The following is a 22,608-nucleotide window of genomic DNA, read 5'->3' as shown; positions in this document are numbered from 1 at the left end:
TAGTTCTGATGCCCGCTGAAGTTCAAGAAGAACTACTGTCATGGAGTATTATTTCCTTTAAAGCTCTGATCTTTCATCTCCTGTTGCCTCAGCACATATAAAGTTGAGAGGGTAGTGGCAAGTGAAAAATGATGAAGACTAATGTTTTCCCTTCCTGTTCTAGGGTTGCTTAGCTAATGACTGCGTTCATGTGGCTAATAGGTATTACAGTGAATTTCAATGAGCTACATACACACACTTTTGGGCAGTCAGTTGCAATTTCTAGTTGACACATCAAATTTCTCATTAAAAATTAAAAGCGACATATATATACATCTCTGAAATAAAGAATAATTTAGTTGACCATTAAAAGATACATATTTTTAGAATAATGGGATTATGGTCCAGATTCCTTGGCTTCATTCTGCCTGGACTTATGTGAAGTTACTCTCATGGCAAATTTTACCACCATGCATATGACACAGAAGAGTCAATCCTTTTCTGAGTCATAACAATAAAAATAGCAGTATCATTTTACCTAATTGAGCTGCCTGTGGTCAACAGATGAAAATAATTTAGCTGAACAAACGAACCCTTCTGTTTCCCTAAGGTCTTAATAATGGCTAACTACAATTTGAAGTAACATCAACAGTTAGCGGTCTGATGGATAACTATGGATCCTACCATTTAAAATGACTGCACCCACAAAATATTGCGAAGGATTAATGCACCTTCTAAATCAATAATCATAATACAAGTTCTTTAGAGTTTCAAAATCCATATCTTAAAACTTCCTGAAAAGAAATTAAATTTTGAATTTTTTTCATATACCTGTATATATTCGATTGCAAATTAATGATAAGTCCTTCTCATGGGCTTCGGCAATATGTTTTTGTTACAAAATGAATACAAGCTAAGGAATTATTTGCAATTGATAGATAATCAATTATATTCATGAAATAATTAAGCTATTAACATAATGTAACCTAAAGTAATCACTCACCAATGAATGAAAATTATTACATGGCACCCTGATAATCAGTTTGTCGTTATTGTGTCATAATATTGTACGGGGATGGTAGTGTAAATTAACTTGTAGCTCTAGTACATCTCTAACATGGGCTGGCTATTATAGTGATTCCCAAAACTGTATCCACAGAAAACATCCCCTGAGGTGCTTTTAAAAAACAGACTCTGTACTCCATCCCTCAAGGTTAGTTTTTCTTCATGATTTGTGTGATTTATTTTTTTATATTCTCTAGAGGAATCGGAGATGTTATGCCAAAACATGCCCCTGATTTGTATGCAGAGAAGTATGTTGGAAAATCACTTTTACAGGAGAAGAAAATCAGTGGTTTGCTTTTCTCTTTTGACTTTTTTTCCCCCCTAAATAGGGCATTAGAAAGTAAATGTGCTGACATGGCCCATAGGATATTGTGCATGCAACTGTCTAACAATGATTGCTTAAGTGACTGTTTTTGGAACCATTGTCAACAACATAATCCCAAGATCATCATGGTGTTAAAGCCATGCTTCCATTTGAACCCCATACAGAGAGTGGATTTTTCCACTGAATAAAGGTTTTAAACACTTTCTATTTCCAGAGGGAAAAGAGGCTGATTCTGTGAAGAAAAAACAGCTGCCTCAACTACACGGTGATCAGGTTAAACCAGCAGGGAGCTGCAGCAGCACACAGTCATGCCTGTAAGCAGCCAGCACTTTGCAGGTAGTACAATATTAGAGGAAAGCAATGCTGTTGTTAGAAGCCAACTAAAAAACACATAGCATTCACAACCATTTTGAGCAAGTGCACAGCAATTATTTGCTATTTAATTTTTATAGCAAGAAGTACGTATTTCAGCACAGATGGTGGGGGATAAAATGAAAAGAAACTCTTAAAAGAAGAATAAGGTCTAGCCTGGAATATTTCCCTTATTTACAGTGGAACTGGTTATAATGCCAGTCAAAGGTTTTACAACCAGTTCCACTGCAAGGAAAAAATGGGAATTTGAATTGGAACACACTGTATAATTTTTACAAGCCCCTGAACATGTCTGTATCACGTGTTGCATATCAAAGGGTGGATTCTGTAATTTTCTCCTATCAAAGGGTGAATGCTGTAACTTTCAATCAAATCCTTTTTCATCTTTATAAAAGCCCAAAGTTAAGGAGACCATTTAGATACTGCCATGTTTACACAACAATATTGGAAGAACTCTGCTTATTATTTTGAAATTCTGTTGCCTAGAGACCCCAGAGTAATCAGAAACTCTATCATAATTCTGTATCAATTAAGCTTCTCTTTTTCTGGGAGGACACATGATGCACTCAGACTTGAATGCAAGTCTTGCTTCCTCCTGACACTTCATCAATCTCTATGCCAACGCTGACTGGCCCTACCTAAAACTTTGAGCTGAAAATGGAAGAGAAGAAGAGAAAAGATCTATGCATAGGAGAAAAAGAAAACAGGAGAAATAGAAAATCACAAAAAAGGGTAGAGAAAGGAAGGAAAGAAATGAAAAAAATATTTAGAAAAAGAAAGGAGCAGATTACATTGTTAGAAGCTAGGCATTCATTTTATTTCACTGATTTAATTACATTTTCTTCTTAAATCGTGTCTGAGGAGTTTATCAGATAGACATTGCAAGAGTTTTAAAGGGAGAAGGCACCAAGTTCAGTATTTCTGTTTTCATTATTTTCTTCAATAACAGAAGGAGTTATATGGTTTAGTCATGTATTTGAAATAAAATGTATAGTGTGAAACCTGTATATTTCAAACCAGCAATTCTATCTGAAATAAGGAATTCAGTTTGGATTGGTGAACAAGCCACTTTATAACATTTTTAATGAGCAAGTGGCTTGGCCTATATGGTTTCCTTTAAATACAGGTCTGATTTGTCTGGTTAAATTCAGTTCAGCAATATGTTATTCATATTAGAGTTCAAACACAGAATAGTAATGAAATAGCATAAGTAGCATAAGGAGAAATTTATGGAAATATGACATTTTAAATAGAACTTTATTCTTAAATGATTTGTGGGCTTTAAAATTTATAGAAAGGAGATAATATTTCCCAGATGAAATCAATAATTTCTTCATCATTTTTCTAAATGCGAAGTGGACTTCAAGTCTGAATATAAAACATCAGTAAAATTGAAAAGGAAATCTCATGTTATGTTCCTTAATTGGTTGTGCTCACCTAATTCAGCAGAATAATTTTAAAATAAAATCAATGGCCTCAAACTTTACATAAAGCATTAACACACTTTAGGGAATGAGGCCTTATTTTATACAAATAAAACTGAGATTGCAACGAAGGCACAGCTCATAAAGGTTCATTTTTTTAAAGTTGTGCATCATCACACATGTATTCTAGTGTTTCTCCATTGTAGAATGTTAAATAGCAAGTTCATTTTTCAAAATACTGAAAAAGAAATAGACATTGGGGAAGTGTAGAAAACATCTCCTTGAGGTTAAAAGCAAAATCACATGGGAAGAAGCCAATCTTAAAAGAAACATTTGTAGCCACATAAATTTAGAAATAAAAGGGATATTTACTTTGAAATGCATCCTAGCATTACGCACATCTCAGAAACTTTCCCACAGGAAGGAACAATGTAAAGGAATCTTAAACAGAAATATCTATCTACATATTCTTGACATAGCTGCCCTTGAGATTGTTCCAAGGGGAATGAGGGCATGGGGAGAAACCCTGCTTCATGACCCTCCCTCTCAGCACCTTCTCCAGTCCTCAATCCCTGAATGCTTAGGTCAGTTTATGAAAGAGAAGACTGTGGCAGGCAGGAAGATGCAGGTGCATAGCTAGTATTTCACTGTCTGTCTGTTCCAAACAAGCAAATGAGAATAAGTAGAAAATGCAATGGTCTTTAGGTATGGAGTGAAGGTTGGAGGAAACAGCCAGGTAAGGGAAAAGATGCTTACTATCACAAACCTCATAAAAGAATCTTTCTCCTTCCTTCTTCTGCTCATGGAATTGCAAGTCAAAGATGTTAGACAAAGACATGACACATTACAGACACAGCACACAACACATTTTTGACAACTTTCTCGATGTGAAAAATAAATTACCGGCTGGACGCGGTGGTTCACACCTGTAATCCCAGCACTTTGGGAGGCCGAGGTGGGTGGATCACGAGGTCAGGAGATTGAGACCATCCTGGCTAACATGGTGAAACCCCGTCTCTACTAAAAATACAAAAATTTAGCCGGGCCTGGTGGTGGGCACCTGTAGTCCCAGCTACTCGGGAGGCTGAGGCAGGAGAATGGCATGAACCCAGGAGGCAGAGCTTGCAGTGAGCCGAGACCGCGCCACTGCACTCCAGGCTGGGCGACAGAGCAAGACTCCTCTCAAAAAATAAATAAATAAATAAAATAAACTACCAGTATGTCAAAAACCAATAGCACCACAAAGCATATTTCAGAACAAACGTTGATATCAAACTGACATTGTACAAGACAGCGGAAAACACAATTTGTGGAACTTTACAAATCGTTAGCATACAAATATATATGTGTGTATATGTGACTGCACATACCAACACACATGCACACACACATAAGACCAAAGGCCACTATCTTCTGCCTCCCACTCATATTTCTAATGGATGTACTAAAGTATGCTGTTGTGGATAATAATCATTTTAGTTGCTAATGACATTTTAGATTATTATCAATTCCTGTTCTTAGTTAACCACGTAGAAACGTAAGACACTTTCATAGCAAGAGATATGCTGCTAATAATCTCTAAGTAAGATTTTAGCAAACGTAGAAGAAAAAGATACCCACCTCTTTCCCTCCCATGGATTCAAACATTTTTTCCAGCTGGACCCGCAATTGTTGAATATTGTTCATCAAGATACAGGGCTTTAAATATAGAAAAAAAGACTATTATGAGCAATGATTTTATATAAAATTGTTGAATGAGTTTAACTTAACAGGTGGTTACAAATAGCTATCTTGACTTCCTAGTATATTTGATGTATATAATAATTCTGCCATTTCAACATTATAGTTTGTAACAGTTAAGAAGGGAAATGGAAAAATATAATGCCACATTGGGGAATAAAATCTAATAACATACTCAGACAATAAACCGTTGGAGCGAAACTTGGCTGCTAAAGTTTCTTTTATCTTTAACATTGTAACATTTCATACTTAGAAAGTAAGCATATTTTTTGCTTTTAGAGATTTACTTTTAGAAAAAGGTTAGCTTAAATTCTTCTATTCTTTTACTGTTTTAGAAAACAAAACACCATGTGATTCTTTTAAATGCAAAACCGTATTAAAAATAAACTTAAATGTATTTTCTGGCTACAGATAAAGACCATATGCTGGTATTCAAAGCCTTTTGCCTCTGGCTTTAATCCATGTTTCTCTTCTCATTTTCCTCTTTGCTTATTTGACTCATATCCATCATTTAGGTTGGAGTGTTCTTTTTTCCTGGATTTTATCTTATCTCTCACTTGGCATTTGTTTTATATTGCTTTACATTTGAGTTGGTTTTCACTCTCCCCGGCCAACCTTAAATACATTGTATATGCTGCTGTGTCTCTTTCTGCTTTTCTTACTCACAAACTACTGCACAGTAGTGTACGTATAATAAATACAGGCTTAGAAAATGTTTCTCTACTTGTTTCCAAGGATCCAGAAATATAACAATAACAAAGATGTAAAGCTTTGTGACAGGTCTAGATGTGAACTTAGAATAGTAAAAATTAATCCACAATTAGAAAACAATTCATAATAGTTATAGAATCATTTAATCTTTGCTGTATATTGATTCCTAAGAGCCAGTATATCAGAGGAAAACAGACACAGAAAGATAAACAGACAAAGGAAGGAAAATGGATGTATCTTCCAAGTTGCTGGGAAATAAGCCAATAACCAGAGTCATGCAAAGGACTCATGGGATGTCAGAGAGGTGTTAGCTCTTATCAGTGGAAAGATTTTATTATTACTTTAGCTACATTAATGACCTTTGAAAAACTTTCTACTTGACTCTTAAAGTGACCACATCATCACTTTGATTTATGCAATTTAAAAATTCCTGTTTCCTTGACTCCAGTCACTTAAAAACTTTATTTTTTAACACAGATATCTGAGATGTATCCCCCAAAGATTCTGTTTTAATTAGCGGAATCAAAATGTTCCACAAATGATTCTGATCCATAGCCATAATTGAGTACTACTTGATCCGGGCTTAGTCCTTTCCGTAGTGAGCAGGGCCACATTTTCAGAGGATTCAGCATCTTGACCCAAAGTCCACAAACTAAGCGAATAGCCTATCTTTTCAATAGGAGGTAGGGTCATTGGCATTTATTTTTAATTGCAGAATGGGAAGATTTGGTGTGAATCTGGGCAATCACACCAGGGAGAAATCCAAGGTCAAAGTAAAACAATGACTTATACTGAGAAGCAGTGAGACTACATGGGTGAAGGGTTGTCATCACCTGGTTTCCCATAGGTCTAAGTTAGCTTCAGAGACTCTTCTTAGATTATTTGATATTGACATTCAAGCTAATCTTTACTGTCACATATAACAGGACCCTAGTACCAGCTTTATAAATAAAGAAAGGCCAGCTGCCAACTCTTCTTACTATGATGATTTCTGATTAAAAAGAGCTACTGAGAACCAAACGAACATGGACAGTTTGGCTCACTTGACATGGATCGCTATTGACCCCAAGTTAGACTACAGAGAAAAAAAAGAGATACAGTTATCCAGAGGGAGACAAAAACAAATACGAGACTCTCCCTTTTCATTAAGATTTCCCTGACCTTGAAATGTTCAAAGTTCAATTTTACTGAATCAGTTCATCAAACTGCTCCTGGCAACAGATTACACAAATTCACCTTAAATTTAATCATGAAAGGTTTTACTTTCAGCAACTTCATCGTAAATGAAATAAAGAACAACTTTATAGTAAATGAAAAAAAGAAACTGGCAGCAAAGGAAACATTACCCTAATTCAAGGATATTACTTTTTGAGGAGTTTAGTAAGATAAAACAACCTATGTTAAAGTAATTTGTATCTTCCTATTTTCGTATCTTGATTTTTTCTCTAAAAATATAATAATAGCTTTAATTTTATCTCAATCTGGAACAAAGTTAGGAAACTGAAACATAGTGAATATGAAAGTTAGTGTTTTTCAGACTAGGGATATTTCTGCATGGTCGAAGTATTTCTGAGTTTAAAAATATTTTTTAAATTATTCAAAATAAAAGTAATTGTAATTTAGATTGTGATGTCTTGCTATATTTTGGAATGTGAAATAAAATGAATAAAAATATTTTGACCCATTTCCAATTTAAAATGTTACAGTAGAAAACAAATTATTGTGACACGGATATTTTATTTAACTCTGGTCTTTAATTCTAAATCCTGAGAACTCAAATGTTATGGCCATATCTTTTTTGTTTGTTTGTTTTTGAGACAGTTTTGCTCTTTTTTGGCCAGGTTGGAGTGCAATGGCACAATCTTGGCTCACTGCAACATCCATCTCCCGCGTTCAAGCAATTCTCCTGCCTCAGCCTCCCAAGTAGCTTGGATTACAGGTGCACGCCACCATGCCTGGCTAATTTTGTATTTTTAGTAGAGACAGGGTTTCACCATGTTGGCCAGGCTGGTCTTGAACTCCTGACCTCAGGTGATCTGCCCACCTCGGCCTCCCAAAACGCTGGAATTATGGGTATGAGCTTCCAAACCTGGCCTATATTATGGTCATATCTTAAATGATGTCTATCTTTAGATGTTTCCAGCTCAATTTGCAGATGAAATAGATATATTACCATGGATATATTGAAAGATGTACAAGTTTCAGTGGTCTTGATACTGAAATCTTACATTGAAATAATTATAAATAAGCATCTGTAATAGTAACTATATAGACTCATGGAAATGTGCAAAAGCACTTCAATTTGCCTTGAATGAAAACATAAGGCAAGTAACCAAGTGATATTCTTTTATAAAAGCTAAAATGATATTTGGCATTTAAGCAACAGTGTATAAGGCTGGTCAAGATGTTAGTAATTATGGAAGAAAAGCACCGAGGCAAGGAAAAGGAAGTTCCTTTGCTGTAATATTTGGAGGGCGTTTGGTTCTTTTTATAAAGATTTAATTTTTAAAAGTATAAAACCTACAGACAGAGTGCATAGAATAATATAATAAATACTGGGTTATGATTTTTATCTCAGTGTTTATTCAATGTAAAATATAGAATGTTAATACATAACGTGGAACTCTGCAGGGGCTTTTGAAAACTAATTTGCCTTTCTGAATGGTAGGAATTAGCCTTAGGAGTTCACGGCCACCTTTCAAAATCTTCAATTTGGCTGTCCTAATATAAACAAGATCCTCTTGTGAAATGATCAGATACTGTTTGCATTTTCAATGTAATACTTTAGACATGTATTATCTTTTAATCAGAAATAATATACTTTCAATAAATAAATATCTTGCTTTTTGAGTATAATCAAGAGCAATTAGAAATCATTGTTTGAGTTGTCAAAAAGTTCTAATAAAATTGCTGGGCAGCATATTAATTTAAGGAAAAGAAGCATCTTATAGAATTCTCAAGAACCATTAGGACTGACTTATCTTAATGAGCTGTCAGCAAAAGGTCAATGAGGTTTCAGGGAGATAACTAGTAGCTTTCTTTAGAATAATTTAGATTCACCTGATAGTGAAACTGATTTTTTGAGGGGGAAAAACTGGTTTTTCTTTTCTTTCTTTCTTTTTTTTTTAAAAAAATCCCTATACTCACTTTTTAAACACTTTTTTTTCAGAGCTACTGTTTTTCAAAATGTTTACAATGCTGCCATTGTATTTCTCCTAATATTACAGATTGATAAGAAAGCTTTCACCTTCCATCATAAAATAAATCTGACTATATTTCGAATACCTTTATCTCGCTTTTCTTTATGCCTTTTATTAAGTTGCAATACTAGTTTGAATTTTATAAACATTTTCTTAATCATCTAAAAAAGCTATTTTAATAATTCAGAATAGAAATCAGCATTGTTGCGTATATTAACCTTTGCAATTTATTTGAAAAGTGAAAGACTAAATTACACTTATTTTAGTATTTGTGCCAAAATGAAACTAGTTGGTGCCAATACTCATCTAATTTTTAAGTCCCTTGTTTTTCTCAGCTCCAGTATTTTATGAGTATGTGAATTTTCAATTATTTATTCTAGTCTTGTTCCTTATTACATGGAAAACCACAAGTTGGCTGGCATTGAGACACTCTCAACCTTCCTGTAAATCCTGTATTAAAACCAGTTCAAGAACCCTGGAGAAGTTTTCAACTTCTTAAGATCCTTATTTTTTATTATCCTATATGAAAACTGAAAGTCAACAATTTCTCTTGCTTACTCATACTTTGAAGAAGTAAATCTTAACTGAGAGATACTTGAAAGTAGAGACATTTTTACTTACCACATTTTCCTTATCACAATATGAACTGAAATCACTTGATACAATTGCAGCATACTGGAGCAGCACTTTATTGATAGTCTAAGAAAGAAAACATTGTGAACTTTACCCAGGTAAGTATGTAGTTTACAAATACACTGTAAAGTTTAATCCTAAATTACCGTCTTGCTGTCTTTTTCATCTTAGTTCTACATTTTTTTCTCTCTCTAATAACTGTTTCTGAGCCTAAGAATGCCCTCTGCTTTCATTAATTATGCAAAACAGAGGAAAATAAACCATGTTAATTAAATTTTATTTCAATTACTTAAAGATGCACGAATGAGTTTGCACTCTACTGCTTTTATACATAGATTAAATTATAAGCCGAATGTAGATACAATTTTCTTAGAAGAGATAAGGCAACAATAGCAGTAGCAATGTCATCTCTTTTGATAGCAAAGACTAAAAAGCTTTTATTTTCTTATTTGTACAACATATATCTGAATTTTCTTAGTGGCTCAAAATCAACTGAGGGAGACACTCCAAAGAGTTAAGCTGAAGAAGAGATGTTTAATTTATAAACCTGAATTCGCTAAATTGATTATAAGCTTGCTTACACACTTTTAAAATCACAATGAAATCCTGAAATAAGAGATAACACACAGACAGAAAATCAATAGTTTGTTGAACTACACAGTAACGTGATAATATGCATCAACTCAAATACAAAGTTGACCTTGAAAAATATAAAATCTTATCAAGCAGCAGACCAATAAATCCTGATAAACAGATGGTTGATCAGACTGAATTATCTTCCAAATGTGTCTCTTCAGATTTTACTTTAGACATTACGTTGAATTACTTTGGACTTACCTATGAAATACTTATTCGTTTGTACATATGAACACTACTCTCAGTCTACAGCTTCTTGATGGCATCATAAACTTGAAGAATCATTATATTGTATTGCATACACAACAACATATAAACACAAACCACAAACCTGACTTCAGGCAATCGTTGTAACTCAGACATTGTAACTTGCTTAAGGTAAAGTTTGGGCTATGTGAAAATCCTCTACAATGTAGTGCCATGTGAGATTTTTAAATTCTCATGATTCTGCTTCCTCTACATCCTACAGCTGCCGGCTGACTTGCTGAACAGCCTGGGTTTTGTTTTTTGTTTTTTATTGTTTTCTAAAGAAGAAAGAGGAAGCTGGATACCCTTTACAATCATTCTTGAAGTATGCCTTATGGCCTAGAGCTTGAGTATACTTCATAGAAAAACCCTAGTCCCTTGAATTTATGCTTAGAGACAAGGGATCCTGGGATATCACATGTACTAGCCTACAAATGCCAATGGTTAGCAAGTCAGGATGGGCTGCAGGTAAGAAAAAGTGCACAGTCATATAGAATATATCCAGCTTAGGTGACAGAAAGAGACTGTCTCAAAAAAAAAAAAAATATAGCTTAAAGCTACGTGCCTGTAAGAGTTGCAAGTACACTGCTATAATAACTCCCATCTTTACTAATGTACAATGTCACTTGAATGAGAGCGTGCAATGTACATTTTGTGGGCAACTTCAATTTCATTCTAATTTATTCAGCTAAGTAAACCACTACCACACAATAGCTCTTTAATACTAATAAGCTGTTGCTTATGACATGCTTAACTCACTGGTTCTCAGAATGTAGTTCCGGAATCAGCAGCATTATAAGCATCACCTGGGAACTTGTTGGACATGCAAATTATCTGGTCCTATCCTAAATTACTGAGTCAGAAATGCTAGAGGTGGGCCCCATCTGTCTGGGTTTTAACAAGTCTAAGGTAATTCCAATGCATACAAAGTTTGAGAAGCACTATCTTAACGAATGCATGGTAGGGTGGAGGTAAGTCTTCAGAGAGGAGCTGTGATGGAAGGGACACCTGGCAAGGCCTGGAACGTAGGACTTTTGGGTGTGTGAGCTTAGGTCATGATTTTATCTTTGGGGAACTACTGGTCTTCAGAAGAGAGTACAGTGCAGAGGGAGGGAACAAACAGCCTAGCAGGGGCTGCTGCATCTTGTTCTAAAGAAATAGTCATGAGGAGTAGAGGGCTCTTTTATGGATACCTATAAAGAGCTGCTATTCAAAAAGTTCCAGATTAAATAACATGAAATTCTAATGGGAGTGTGGCAGTACAGAGAGTGATTCTGCTGCATTTAAAGGATCAGACAGGGTGACTAAAATATCTTTCAGCTATGATCAGTTCTGATCTGACACACAGCTACTGGTGGAGTATTGAGTAGGATGGCCATCAATTACTCAGACAAAGGTATTGTGTTTTTCTGAGCTAATGCCACCCTGTTAGGAGTGGGCTAAATATCCTGTCAACACTTCCAGTTATTCCATCTAGTGTATTGCTCTTATGATCAGTAAGATAAGAAGTGTGGTTCAAAATCCATCTTTTCATTCACATTTTATGCATGGAACAATGCAGTATTAGAACAACACAAGGAAGACAAGAAAACTGTCTATTGGTTCAGCAACATTAGAAATGTGACTTCACTGATTTATGTAATGCATTTTAACACATCCAACATAAGATGGGATCTCCCATTTCTGTCACCATAAATGCCTCGGCTTGATCTTAAGGGTAAAAAACAAATAGTGAGATTCTATTCTCCAAATTTCTAACTTAGTTCTGATCACACCAGAATGAGAAGGGAGTATAGTTTAGTGGTCGAAAGGATTTTATCCATATCATTTCAATTATTTAAACATTTTTAGTCTGTTTCATCATGGACGGAAATGAGGGAAAATAACAGCACCCATTTAATTAGATGGTTGTGAAGAATATGAAAATATATAAAGTGATTAGCATATAATAATGCTCAATGAATTATCATTATTATTTTTAAAAATTATAATTATGTTCCCAGAGAACAAGGAATAGAAATATGTGTGCGTCATTTACCGCAGTATCTCAGCACCTGGCAAACAGCCAGACGCATACCCAGGACTTAATATTTGTTTGTTTGTTTTTAAGTAATATTAAAAATAACATTACTTCATATCTATTTTTAAAATGAAATTACCCATACTTGTGAAGAGCAGCAGTGTAGTCATAGGAATATTGACTACTCATGTACCCATTTTATCACTCATCATAGCTTCTGAATGTTCTTGATATGAAATTTGAAGCATTTTGTTTGGTAACTTTTTCAGTCTTATATCCTGTTTCGTAAGAATAAATTGTCCCTTTAAATCCCATTTTAAAATGCAAAAATTTTTAAATCTCTACAGATACAATTAATATGTCTTATCTCCAGGAGACTGTTTAAATCAATATAAATCCCATAAAGATAATGAGATTTTAGAATATTTTGATATAAGGGTTCCAATACTTAGAAGGGTAGAGTTTTCAAGATGAATTAGTCAGTCACATCTGATGAAATAAAAACAAATTCCAATAGTTTGCAGTTCTTGTGAAATGGCTAATTATAGTAACCACAAACCATTTTTTATCTGTTTTGTTATATAAAATACAAATTATAGATAGAAAGGCAGATAACGAGTTTGGGACCAGCCTGGCCAACATGGAGAAACCCCTTCTCTACTAAAAATGCAAAAACGTAGTCGGGTATGGTGGCAAACACCTGTAATCCCAGCTACTCGGGAGGCTGAGGCAGAAGGATCACTTCAGCCCAGAAGTTCGAGACTGCAATTAGCTACGATTGTGCCACTGTACTCCAGTGACAGAGCGAGACTCTGTCAAAAAAAAAAAAAAAAAAAAAAGGAAAAAAAGAAAAAAGAAAGGCTGACAATGGTAAAATGGATTTGACTGATTTTACTTATTTTTATATTTATGTTTAATTGATTTTGCTTTTTATTTATTATTCTGTATAGTAAGTCACTGCAAGAGTTAAAGAAAAATGCTTGCAAGAGATTTTGAAATCATTCTAATAAAAGAGAATTTCTTTTTCAATGAAAATTACTAATTTCTTCTTTTCCAGAAAATGCTTCTCATTGTTGTTACATTATTTCCTGTTGACAATTGGATATTATTGAATTTCCATGGAATAAAAATGTTTTACTTAATTGATTTTTTTATTGCGCCAATAAAAGCACACATCTCCTCAGTAATACATGGAACTAATTTTTTTTCTTCTTGCCTCAGAGAATGTGTTTTCCTGAGTGTGATTCTAAGACCTTCCTTGTGACCTCCCACCTTTTTATACTTCCATTCAGTACATTTGGTTATACCCTAGCAGGCTTATTGTGGGTAAGTTCAGTATTACAGCTGAAGAAAGGTCAGAGCTACCAAGGGGTGGCTGGAGCCCAGGGTCTAGAAATCTCAATTCAGCATTCCTTCTACCCTGTTACCGTGCACTCACATCTCCCAACTTACATAACCTACCTGCCTGACTACTCTGAGGGTGAATTCTAGTTACTTTTCTAATATCAGGTACAATTATAATATGTTACTAAATATATTAACCTAAATATATTTACCCTGAGATTTTTAAATTTTCATGTGATCCTGCTTCCCCTAAATCCTACAGAATTCCAAGAATAGTATGTGACATACTTTTTCAAACACTATTCCTAATGACCCAGTTTCATTCTTTTCTTGGCATTCACCCAAACACAGCTGCTCATCAAGAAAAGAGAGAATTTTTAGAATTACTCTCCTATAGATTTCACTATATTGGGAAATTAGTATCATCCAAGAGGACTAAGAAAGTCATCTCTAAGAAGGGTTTAAATAAATGATTTTTGGCTGTTATTTAATATTTTAAAAGTAGGAGGTTAGTCTTCCTAATTAATGAATATGCAATTGCCAAGGCTTACTTTCAGCTAGAAAACACCACATTTGAAATGCGAGTAATTTGGAAATCTATGGTAATTTCTTCGATTATAAGTAGCTGAGTCATCAATGTGAACAATAAATGGGTGTTTAAGATGATAAATCCATATTAAAGAAATAGGAAGTGCAGGAAATCAGATGGGAATCTTGGAAATAACTGAACTTATTGGTAGAGAATTACAAATAAATTGGGGTAGGAGTGTCAGAGAAAACTAACACCACAAAACAATAGCATTTTTCAGATCGCCACAGACTCAGAAGGAAAGAAGACTCATTTGATTTCACCTACCTTTGCAAATCTTCTCATTAAGTGAGATAATGCTTCAGGATTAGGGCATTCCAGTTTCTTAATAATCTCAAAGCTCTGATTCAGCTGAGCAAAGACGTCGACCACGGAGCAAGAAAAGAGGGCATGCTCAGATGTCTGCTGGAACTGTGAGGAGAGGAAGTGAAGCCATCCCAAACAGTGCATTAGAGGGGAATGCGAAATTCTTCATTATTTCCCATCAACAACTGAATCTCCCCTATCATCTATCTACATTTCCCAGTAATAAAATGCCTACCCACTTTAAAATCATTAATTTCCTTTGCCAGAAAGTGTGGTGGAACTAATGTCACGGGGCAAGCTGCTGCTAATTGGTTTTTCCACTGCAGAATTGAAGTACTGGTTCTTTTGTATTTCATTTTCCCCACAGGCAATAGGTTAGCTTAGCAAGTTGATTGTGGCTCAAGATTTTGGGAGCTGCTGCAGAGGGACTGGGAGAATGTCTGCTCCTAATCTAGAAATCCTGGAAAAGTTCCAGGATAATCCACAAAGATGTTTTGTACAAGCTTAGGGAACCTGTAGATTCAGATTAATGTAAGAATTAAAGAAAATCTTGGGAAAAATGGGTGACTGATTTTTTTTTTTTTTTTAATAAATTTAGGCAAGTTTCTAGAGTTCTGACCAGACCATTGAAACTGTGTTTTAAATTAATTTTGGTCATTGGGGAATGGAAACAATTAATAACAATGAGTCTAATAATTCCCATTAGGTTAAAAGTAAGCAATGTGACTGAATCATGGCAATGAACATTCTGAAGGTAATTTAAACTCACTCCATCTTTTTTGTCTCTTCCCAGTGCTCCATGAAGGAATTCCATCGACACATCTTCGTTTTCATCTAGCCACTGCATGACAAAAGGTTCAAACCACCTGTAACAAATTAATAATGTTACCTAAAACAAAGGACATCATTTGCCTATAATTAACAGGAATGCTGCTCTTTTTGTATATGAGAGTAATTCAGAATCAACAATCTCCTTTCATTCTCTCTTGCAGTTTTTCTTCCTGAGAGACCTTTACCTGTTCTCCATCAAATCAATCTCCTCCTCTACCTCCAACCTCTACCCAGTCTTGGTTCTTCCCATGCTGTCTCAAATATGCTTAGTTTCCCATAGTTACTCTGTAATTCCCTACAAAATTCAAACTCTTGTAAAATGTAGACCTTGTGTGCTCTCTTCCCTATCAACCCATTGATTAATTTTTTAATTCTTTGCCATAGAGCTTCTACACATTCACATTAATCTATAACTGATCCTGGGTGCTAACCTCGGACTTCTTAGTTATCATTTTTATCTATAGACAATTGATTTTTGGAAATTGTTTAAGATTTTTTCCTCCATTCTGAACATAAATTCTTTTTTCTATATGTATGTCCAGTTGATCTAGCACCATTTAATTAGAGCACCATTGATTCCCCCACTGCATTGAATTTGCATCTTTGATGTAAATCAGGTAATGCCATACATGTGAATTGGCCTCTGGACTATTTTGTTCCCTTGGTTCATTTGTTATGCACTGATATGGTTTGGATCTGTGTCCCCACCAAATCTGTCAAATTGTAGTCCTCAATGTTGAAGGTGGGGCTTGGTAGGAGGTGGTTTGATCATGCAGGTGGAGTTATTATGAATAGTTTAGAACTATCCCCTTGGTGCTCTTCTTGTGATAGTGTTTGAGTTCTCATGAGATCTGGTTATTTAAAACTGTGCAGCACATCCCGCCTCGCTCTCTCTTGCTCCTGCTCTCCCAGTGTGAGATGCCCCACTCCCCCTTTGCCTTCTGCCATGATCGAGAGCTTTCTGGGAGCTTCCCAGAAGCAGAAGCCACTATGCTTCTTGTACAGCCTGCAGAACTGTGAGCCAATTAAACCCATTTATTTTTATTTTTATTTTTTTACCTAGACTCAGGTATTTCTTTATAGCAGTGTGAGAATGGACTGAGAAATGCATTGACATGACACTCTCTTAAGAACTCTACCTTATTAGATAACCAATAATGTGGTTCTCCAGTTTGTAGATTGCCTTTGTATTTTTAAGCACTTTGCATTTCTATGTGTATTTTAAAAATCTTGTCAATTTGCACAAAAATATCTCTTGAAATGTGCATAGGGTTGCACTGAAACTGTAGGTCCATGTGGAGAATTACTATCTTTATAATAATGCATCTTTTTAGGAATGTTACATATTTCGTTTAGTTCCTCTTAAATTTCTCTCATAATATTTTATAGTTGCTAGAAAAGATGGCTTGTATGCCATTCATCACATTTATTTCTGGTAATTTTAATGTTATTTAAATGGTATAATTTACATATAATTTTCTAATTGTGGCTATAATACAGAACATTAATAAAGTTTTAAACAGACCACACTTTTAAAATTCTACTTCAAAAATGTTTTGAATTTTCATTTACTTCCTGTTTTAGCTGCATTCTACAAAATTGGATGTGAAATATTTTATTAGCACTTAATTCAAAATATTTTGTATTTTTTTACCATGATTTCTTTCTTTACTCATGAGCATTTAGAATATTCTGCTGATTTTCTGTATTTAGTTATGTAATTATCTTCTTGGAGTTGATTTTTGTCTTAATTCTACAGTGTCAAGAATATATAATACATGATTTCCCCCCTTAACATGTATTAGAAATGTACCGTGTGTACCTAACAACAATATGTATTTTATCATTTTTGTTTATACATTTTATATGGATGTTTTTGTGTGCAACCATTGTCAATGAAAAATTATGGAAACTCTGGCTGATCAGATATATATATATAAATATAGATACCTATATAGATAGATATTGCTAAATGTTTTATTCATATTTCTCAAACTTCTTTGTTCTTACTGTTTTTGGGGGGATCTGAGTTTTCAATTCATTGCTGAAGAAGCATAATCTCCACATCGTCATTTAGTCCTGTTGTCTGGTAGCCTTCAATTTTCTGATGAATATTATATATCACCCATGAAAAATTGTGGACCTTTGATCTAGACAGTGTTGGCTTTTAGATTGATCTCTTTCCACTTTGCCGTTATTTCTAGGGCAGAGACCTTCAAAGATCTCACCTGAAAGCCTGGAGTGTTTGTAATGTTCCTTCTTATTTTTTGCACACAATGTATGATTCCATTTATATAAAGTATAAAAAAATCTATAAAACTAACCTATGCTATTAGGCATCAGATGGTGGTTACCGCTACAACAGGAGAGGCTGTTACTGTAAGTAGGCACAAAGGGACCAGCCTTGACCTCTAATATTTGTCGCTTCCGCACTATGAGACTGCTAACGTATCTACTTAGTTCCAAATCTCTTAGTGCCCACTTTCTACTTGATTTTTTTTCTGCCCCAATCTCAACATGTAGGCAAATTAGGCATCAGAAAATGCCTTCACTGGGAACTGCCTGTAGAATGTTGTGCTCATATCTCTGTGGTTTCCTTTTCTCTGGGATCTTGGTCTCACAAACCCAAGCAGCCTTCATAGCACCATCACCCATATTGTTTCTCCAGTCCAGGAAGACAGCTGTAAACTCGGAGCTACTGTTGGCTGTTTGCTCTGCAAGCCCTGTATTGCAAACTGGCAGATGTATGGGGGTGAAGAACATGGGAGAGAAGATGCAACAAAATACAGGACTCACCTTAGAGCATTTCTCTTTTCTCAGGGATCTTAGATTCTCAAGTCCTGGTTGCCTTTGTTGTCTTTCTGATGCTGTTTGATTTTTTTTACCTTTTTTTTTTTTTTTTTGGCCATCAGGGAACATATTAGTCTGGTTTTAGTCTAGTGTAGAGTGTCTAGACAGAGCCAGAAGCAGAAGTGTCTGGCAAATAGCTCCTCCATTGTACTTTCCTATTCCTTATCAGTGATACTACCAACAACTTAGACATACAGACCTCATGCTTAACTCTTTCCTCTTTCTTGTTTTTTTTTTTTTTTTAATTTTTTCATTTCAATAGATTTTGAGGGGAACACATGGTGTTTGGTTATATGAATAAGTTCTTTAGTGGTGATTTCTGAGATTTTGATGCACCCATCACCATCTGAGCAGTGTTTACTATATCCAGTGTGTAGTCTTTTATCCCTCGCCCCCCTCCCACCCTTTCCCCTAAGTCCTCAAAGTCCATTGTATTATTCTTATGCCTTTGCTTCCTCATAGCTCAGCTCCCACTTATGAGTGAAAACATATAATATTTGGTTTTCCATTCCTGAGTTACTTCACTTACAATAATGGTCTCCAATTCCATTCAGGTTGCTGTGAATGTCATTATTTCATTCCTTTTTATGGCTGAGTAGTATTCCATGGTGTATATATACACACACATACACACACACACATATATATATATATACACACAGACACACACATACATACACACAGAGACCACAATTTCTTTATCCACTTGTTGATTGATGGGCATTTGGGCTGGTTCTATATTTTTGAAATTGTGAATTGTGCTGTTATAAACATGCATGTGCAAAGATCTTTTATGGTATATGACTTCTTTTCCTCTGGGTAGATACTCAGAAGTGGGATTGCTGGACTAAATGGTAAGTCTACTTTTAGTTCTTTAAGGAATCGTCATCTTTCCTCTTTCTTTGAACTCCATATTTCTTTAATTGACAAATTCTCTAAATTCTGTCTTCAAAATTTCTCTTCCATGTCTTCACCCTTTGCATACGTACTGCAATCACTCTACATTATCAGTTTATTTAACATGAAGACTATAATTTTTACTGTATTTAAGTATGTTTTATTTGACAAAAGAAGTTGTATGTATTTACTGAGTACAACATGTTGTTCTGAAATACGTATACATTGTGGAATGGCTAAATTGAAATAATGAACAAATGCATTTCTTCACATACTTATCATTTTTATGGTGAGAACATGTAAAATATGTTCTTTTAGCAACTTTTCAGAATACAATACACTAATTATAGTCACCATGTTGCATAATAGATCTCTTGAACTCATTCCTCCTACTTAACTAAAATGTTGTATCTTTTGACCCAAATCTCCCCAACACCCTATACCCAATAGTTTAGCATTTTTAAGTTATCCCACTGTCCCACTACTTCTTATATACTTTGTATGAGAAAAGTTGTGTTAAAGAACTGTTCTAATTTCACTTCTAAATCATTCATTACCTTCTAATCTCTTCTCTGCCCCCCATTCCTTGTCTCTTCTAACTCCCACAATGCCTGATGAATATGGTACAAGCATCACAATATTTATTTATAACAATCTGTCTCAAAACTACTTTTCCTACATTATTTTTTAAAATATTACTTTGTACTAATTTTATAAAAATAGAAATATGCCTCACTTCCTATGGACGATAGCTCATATATTCTTACCTCCATAATTATGCTCATAACTTTCATTTTCATCTTAATGTTTTTTCTCCCTTTCCTTTCTGTAACCTGGTAAATTTTATGAAGTCTACATCAAATGCTATCCCATCCATGAATATTGTGTGGAGTTCCCCAAACAGAGGTAATTTCTCTCTTCTGTGAAACCCTATTGCACTTAAATTAGCACACATTGCATTTTGCCTTGCTTTATCATGATCTTTGAGCTTATCAGCATCTCCTAGAGTATAAGTTCCTTTCAGGGTGGGGTCTTTAGCTTCTTTTCTATTGCTCTACAGCACCTGGCAAGTGCCTGGCATAGGGAAGACCTCTTCAACAGAATAAAATAGAATTCTAATACATATCAAATGCAGAATATTACATGAGTCCTTGTGTGATTATAAATGTGTTTGAAAGAGGCATATTTATGAAAAAGTTCCCTGTTAAACCACTATTTCTATTTTAGAAATATGAATTCCTAAGACAGTTATAAGTTTGAATAAAAAGGAAAATGTGAATATATCGGTCAATATACAAGCACCATACTTTCCCCTAAAAAAATCTGTGTTCTGGTACTTTTACAGAAAATCCTTCATTTTATCACGTGAGCCATGTCTTATCATGTATTTTTTTGTCTTTGAGTCGAATATCCAGGTAAGGCATATTTGAAATATGCAACACAATTTAATTAAATATGGTTCCCAAAGACATGCAAATCCTGTAATATCAACTTCATAACAGAAATTTCTTCATTCCAATGAAGATTATGTGAAGAGATTTTAGTGCTGCACAATTCAGGTGTAATTTTACAGGACTGTGAATTAGATCTGAGGGTGTGTGTGTGAAAATCACTACTTACAAGGAGTATTCAGGAACAGCATCCTTGAAGGTGGGAAGTTCACGCACATATTCATTATAAAACCATTTCACTTTGAAATGCAAGTTCATATAATCGGTGCTCTTGCATAACCGCTGATTTTCATGTTCTATAACAGATAAAATCAAATATTTAATAAAGCTTGGTTTGCCAACAATGCTGCTATGTTCCAATCTATTTTTTATTAATAGAATTTCTAAAAGGAAGAAAATAGTATATTAGATGTAAAGGTATAATGAATTGCTAAAAGCAGACCTAAAATTTTACAAAATGAAGAAATAATTATAAGTCCCACATAGAATAGGTCAAACAGTAATGCAAAATAACTTCAATGTTCTAATCCATCTTACTAAAAAATGTGAAAAGTCTGATGTAGTTACAGAGTAATAACATACTAAAATTTCTCTATTTATCTGCAAATTTTCATATTTTCACTGCTTTTAGCTTGATGCAAAGTGACAGAGAGAATTAAAATTTTAAGCATGCATAAAACATGAGTCAGGAGCTACAATCATTGATTAATTAATATTAGAGATATGAGGTGAGTAGATCACATTTCTGGCATATTTAACCCCTAAAGCATTAAAATAGCTGAAAAGGAGAGAAAATATTTCTAACTTGTGAGGCACATGATTTCTTCTTCATTCTGTAGGTTTACCTAAAATTATCTTGCACCCTTTGGCTTTTTTGATACATTTTTAGCAGGATTTCCTACTATGTGGCATTTTTTTCTCTCTTGCTCAAAAAATATAGCTTAAAACAGTTGTTAAGCTATTGTGACCTGGACATACAATGCTGAGGAATAGAGACAAATAATGTTACTGAGCATGTTTATCTATGCTATTTTTCCCTCCTTAATAATATTTGGCCAATTTTCGCTACAACTATAAACACAATGAAACCCAAAATATACCTAGCTATATCCAGGTTGAATGTGCCCTCTGAGAAATTGTGCTTGAGGTCTGTGAGTCTCCTAAGGACTTCGATTTATAGCAGAAACATCCTACACTTTACATTCTAAGCTAAATTCTTAAAACACTATCTGAAGCAATTAAATTGTTATAAACAAATTAAAGGCATCCCTGTTTTTCAAAACCTGATATGAGGGACTGAAATCCCAATAGTGAACGTAAGAGAAAACTCAACCCCAGGTCAACAGTTTCAAATTATCTGAACAAGGATTAATTCAAGACAAGTTGTACAGCAGAGAGAAAGATAGAGAGAGAGAGAGAGAGAAGGAGAGAGTGAGGGAGACCGGCAGGGAGGGAGGGAGCGGAACATAAAGACATGTACTCACATAGAAACAAGAGTAATTAATACTTCTAGGCCAAACTCCCAAACAAAATCTTAGTCAAGATGATATTTTGCTTTAGCTCCCTCCAAATTCATTTCGCTCTTTTCACCATTCAGTTTAAGCTCTCCCCTAACCTCTCTCTTCAGATGTCTACTATCCCTGTGGTCTTTAAGAGAAAACATTTACTTGATAAACTCAGGTACAAATTTAACACAATACTTCCCTGAAACCCAGACCGTTGGAGACCTTTGCTCTGGGACTGATGAATTTAGAAGGTTCAACTTATCACAAATATACACTCATCATTATATAGCTCTTGGGCTCCTCTATCACTTGGGATCTTACACTTGGCGCTGGCACAGAACAAGCCAGAATACTAAGCATTACCTCTCGTGAGTAACACCACCTGCTCTTATGATTAATGTCCTCTAAGACCCAGAGAAACATTTTGGACCATTTTTCCTCCTTCGTCCTAGAAACAAAAGGTGACAGTGTCCATCCAAATGCT

The 22,608-nt window shown here is 34.7% G+C and overlaps 1 protein-coding gene across 1 annotated transcript in view; it reads right to left on the bottom strand.

Annotated features, from left to right (window-relative positions):
• The window catches only part of UNC13C (unc-13 homolog C (C. elegans)), a 408,420-nt gene that overhangs the window by 117,920 nt on the left and 267,892 nt on the right, over positions 1–22,608 (bottom strand). The window contains exons 13-18 of the mRNA XM_011928645.1: positions 20,789–20,915; positions 15,360–15,456; positions 14,552–14,695; positions 9,438–9,515; positions 4,786–4,863; positions 3,932–3,961 (exon numbers count right to left, since the gene is read on the bottom strand). Coding sequence (XP_011784035.1) covers positions 3,932–3,961; positions 4,786–4,863; positions 9,438–9,515; positions 14,552–14,695; positions 15,360–15,456; positions 20,789–20,915 — 554 coding nt within the window. The remainder of the gene's footprint in view (positions 1–3,931; positions 3,962–4,785; positions 4,864–9,437; positions 9,516–14,551; positions 14,696–15,359; positions 15,457–20,788; positions 20,916–22,608) is intronic.

This window comes from Colobus angolensis, unplaced genomic scaffold (assembly GCF_000951035.1).
Source record: "Colobus angolensis palliatus isolate OR3802 unplaced genomic scaffold, Cang.pa_1.0 Scaffold78, whole genome shotgun sequence".
In the NCBI taxonomy this organism is placed as follows: domain Eukaryota; kingdom Metazoa; phylum Chordata; class Mammalia; order Primates; family Cercopithecidae; genus Colobus; species Colobus angolensis.
This window is presented reverse-complemented; position numbering and strand designations above follow the sequence as displayed.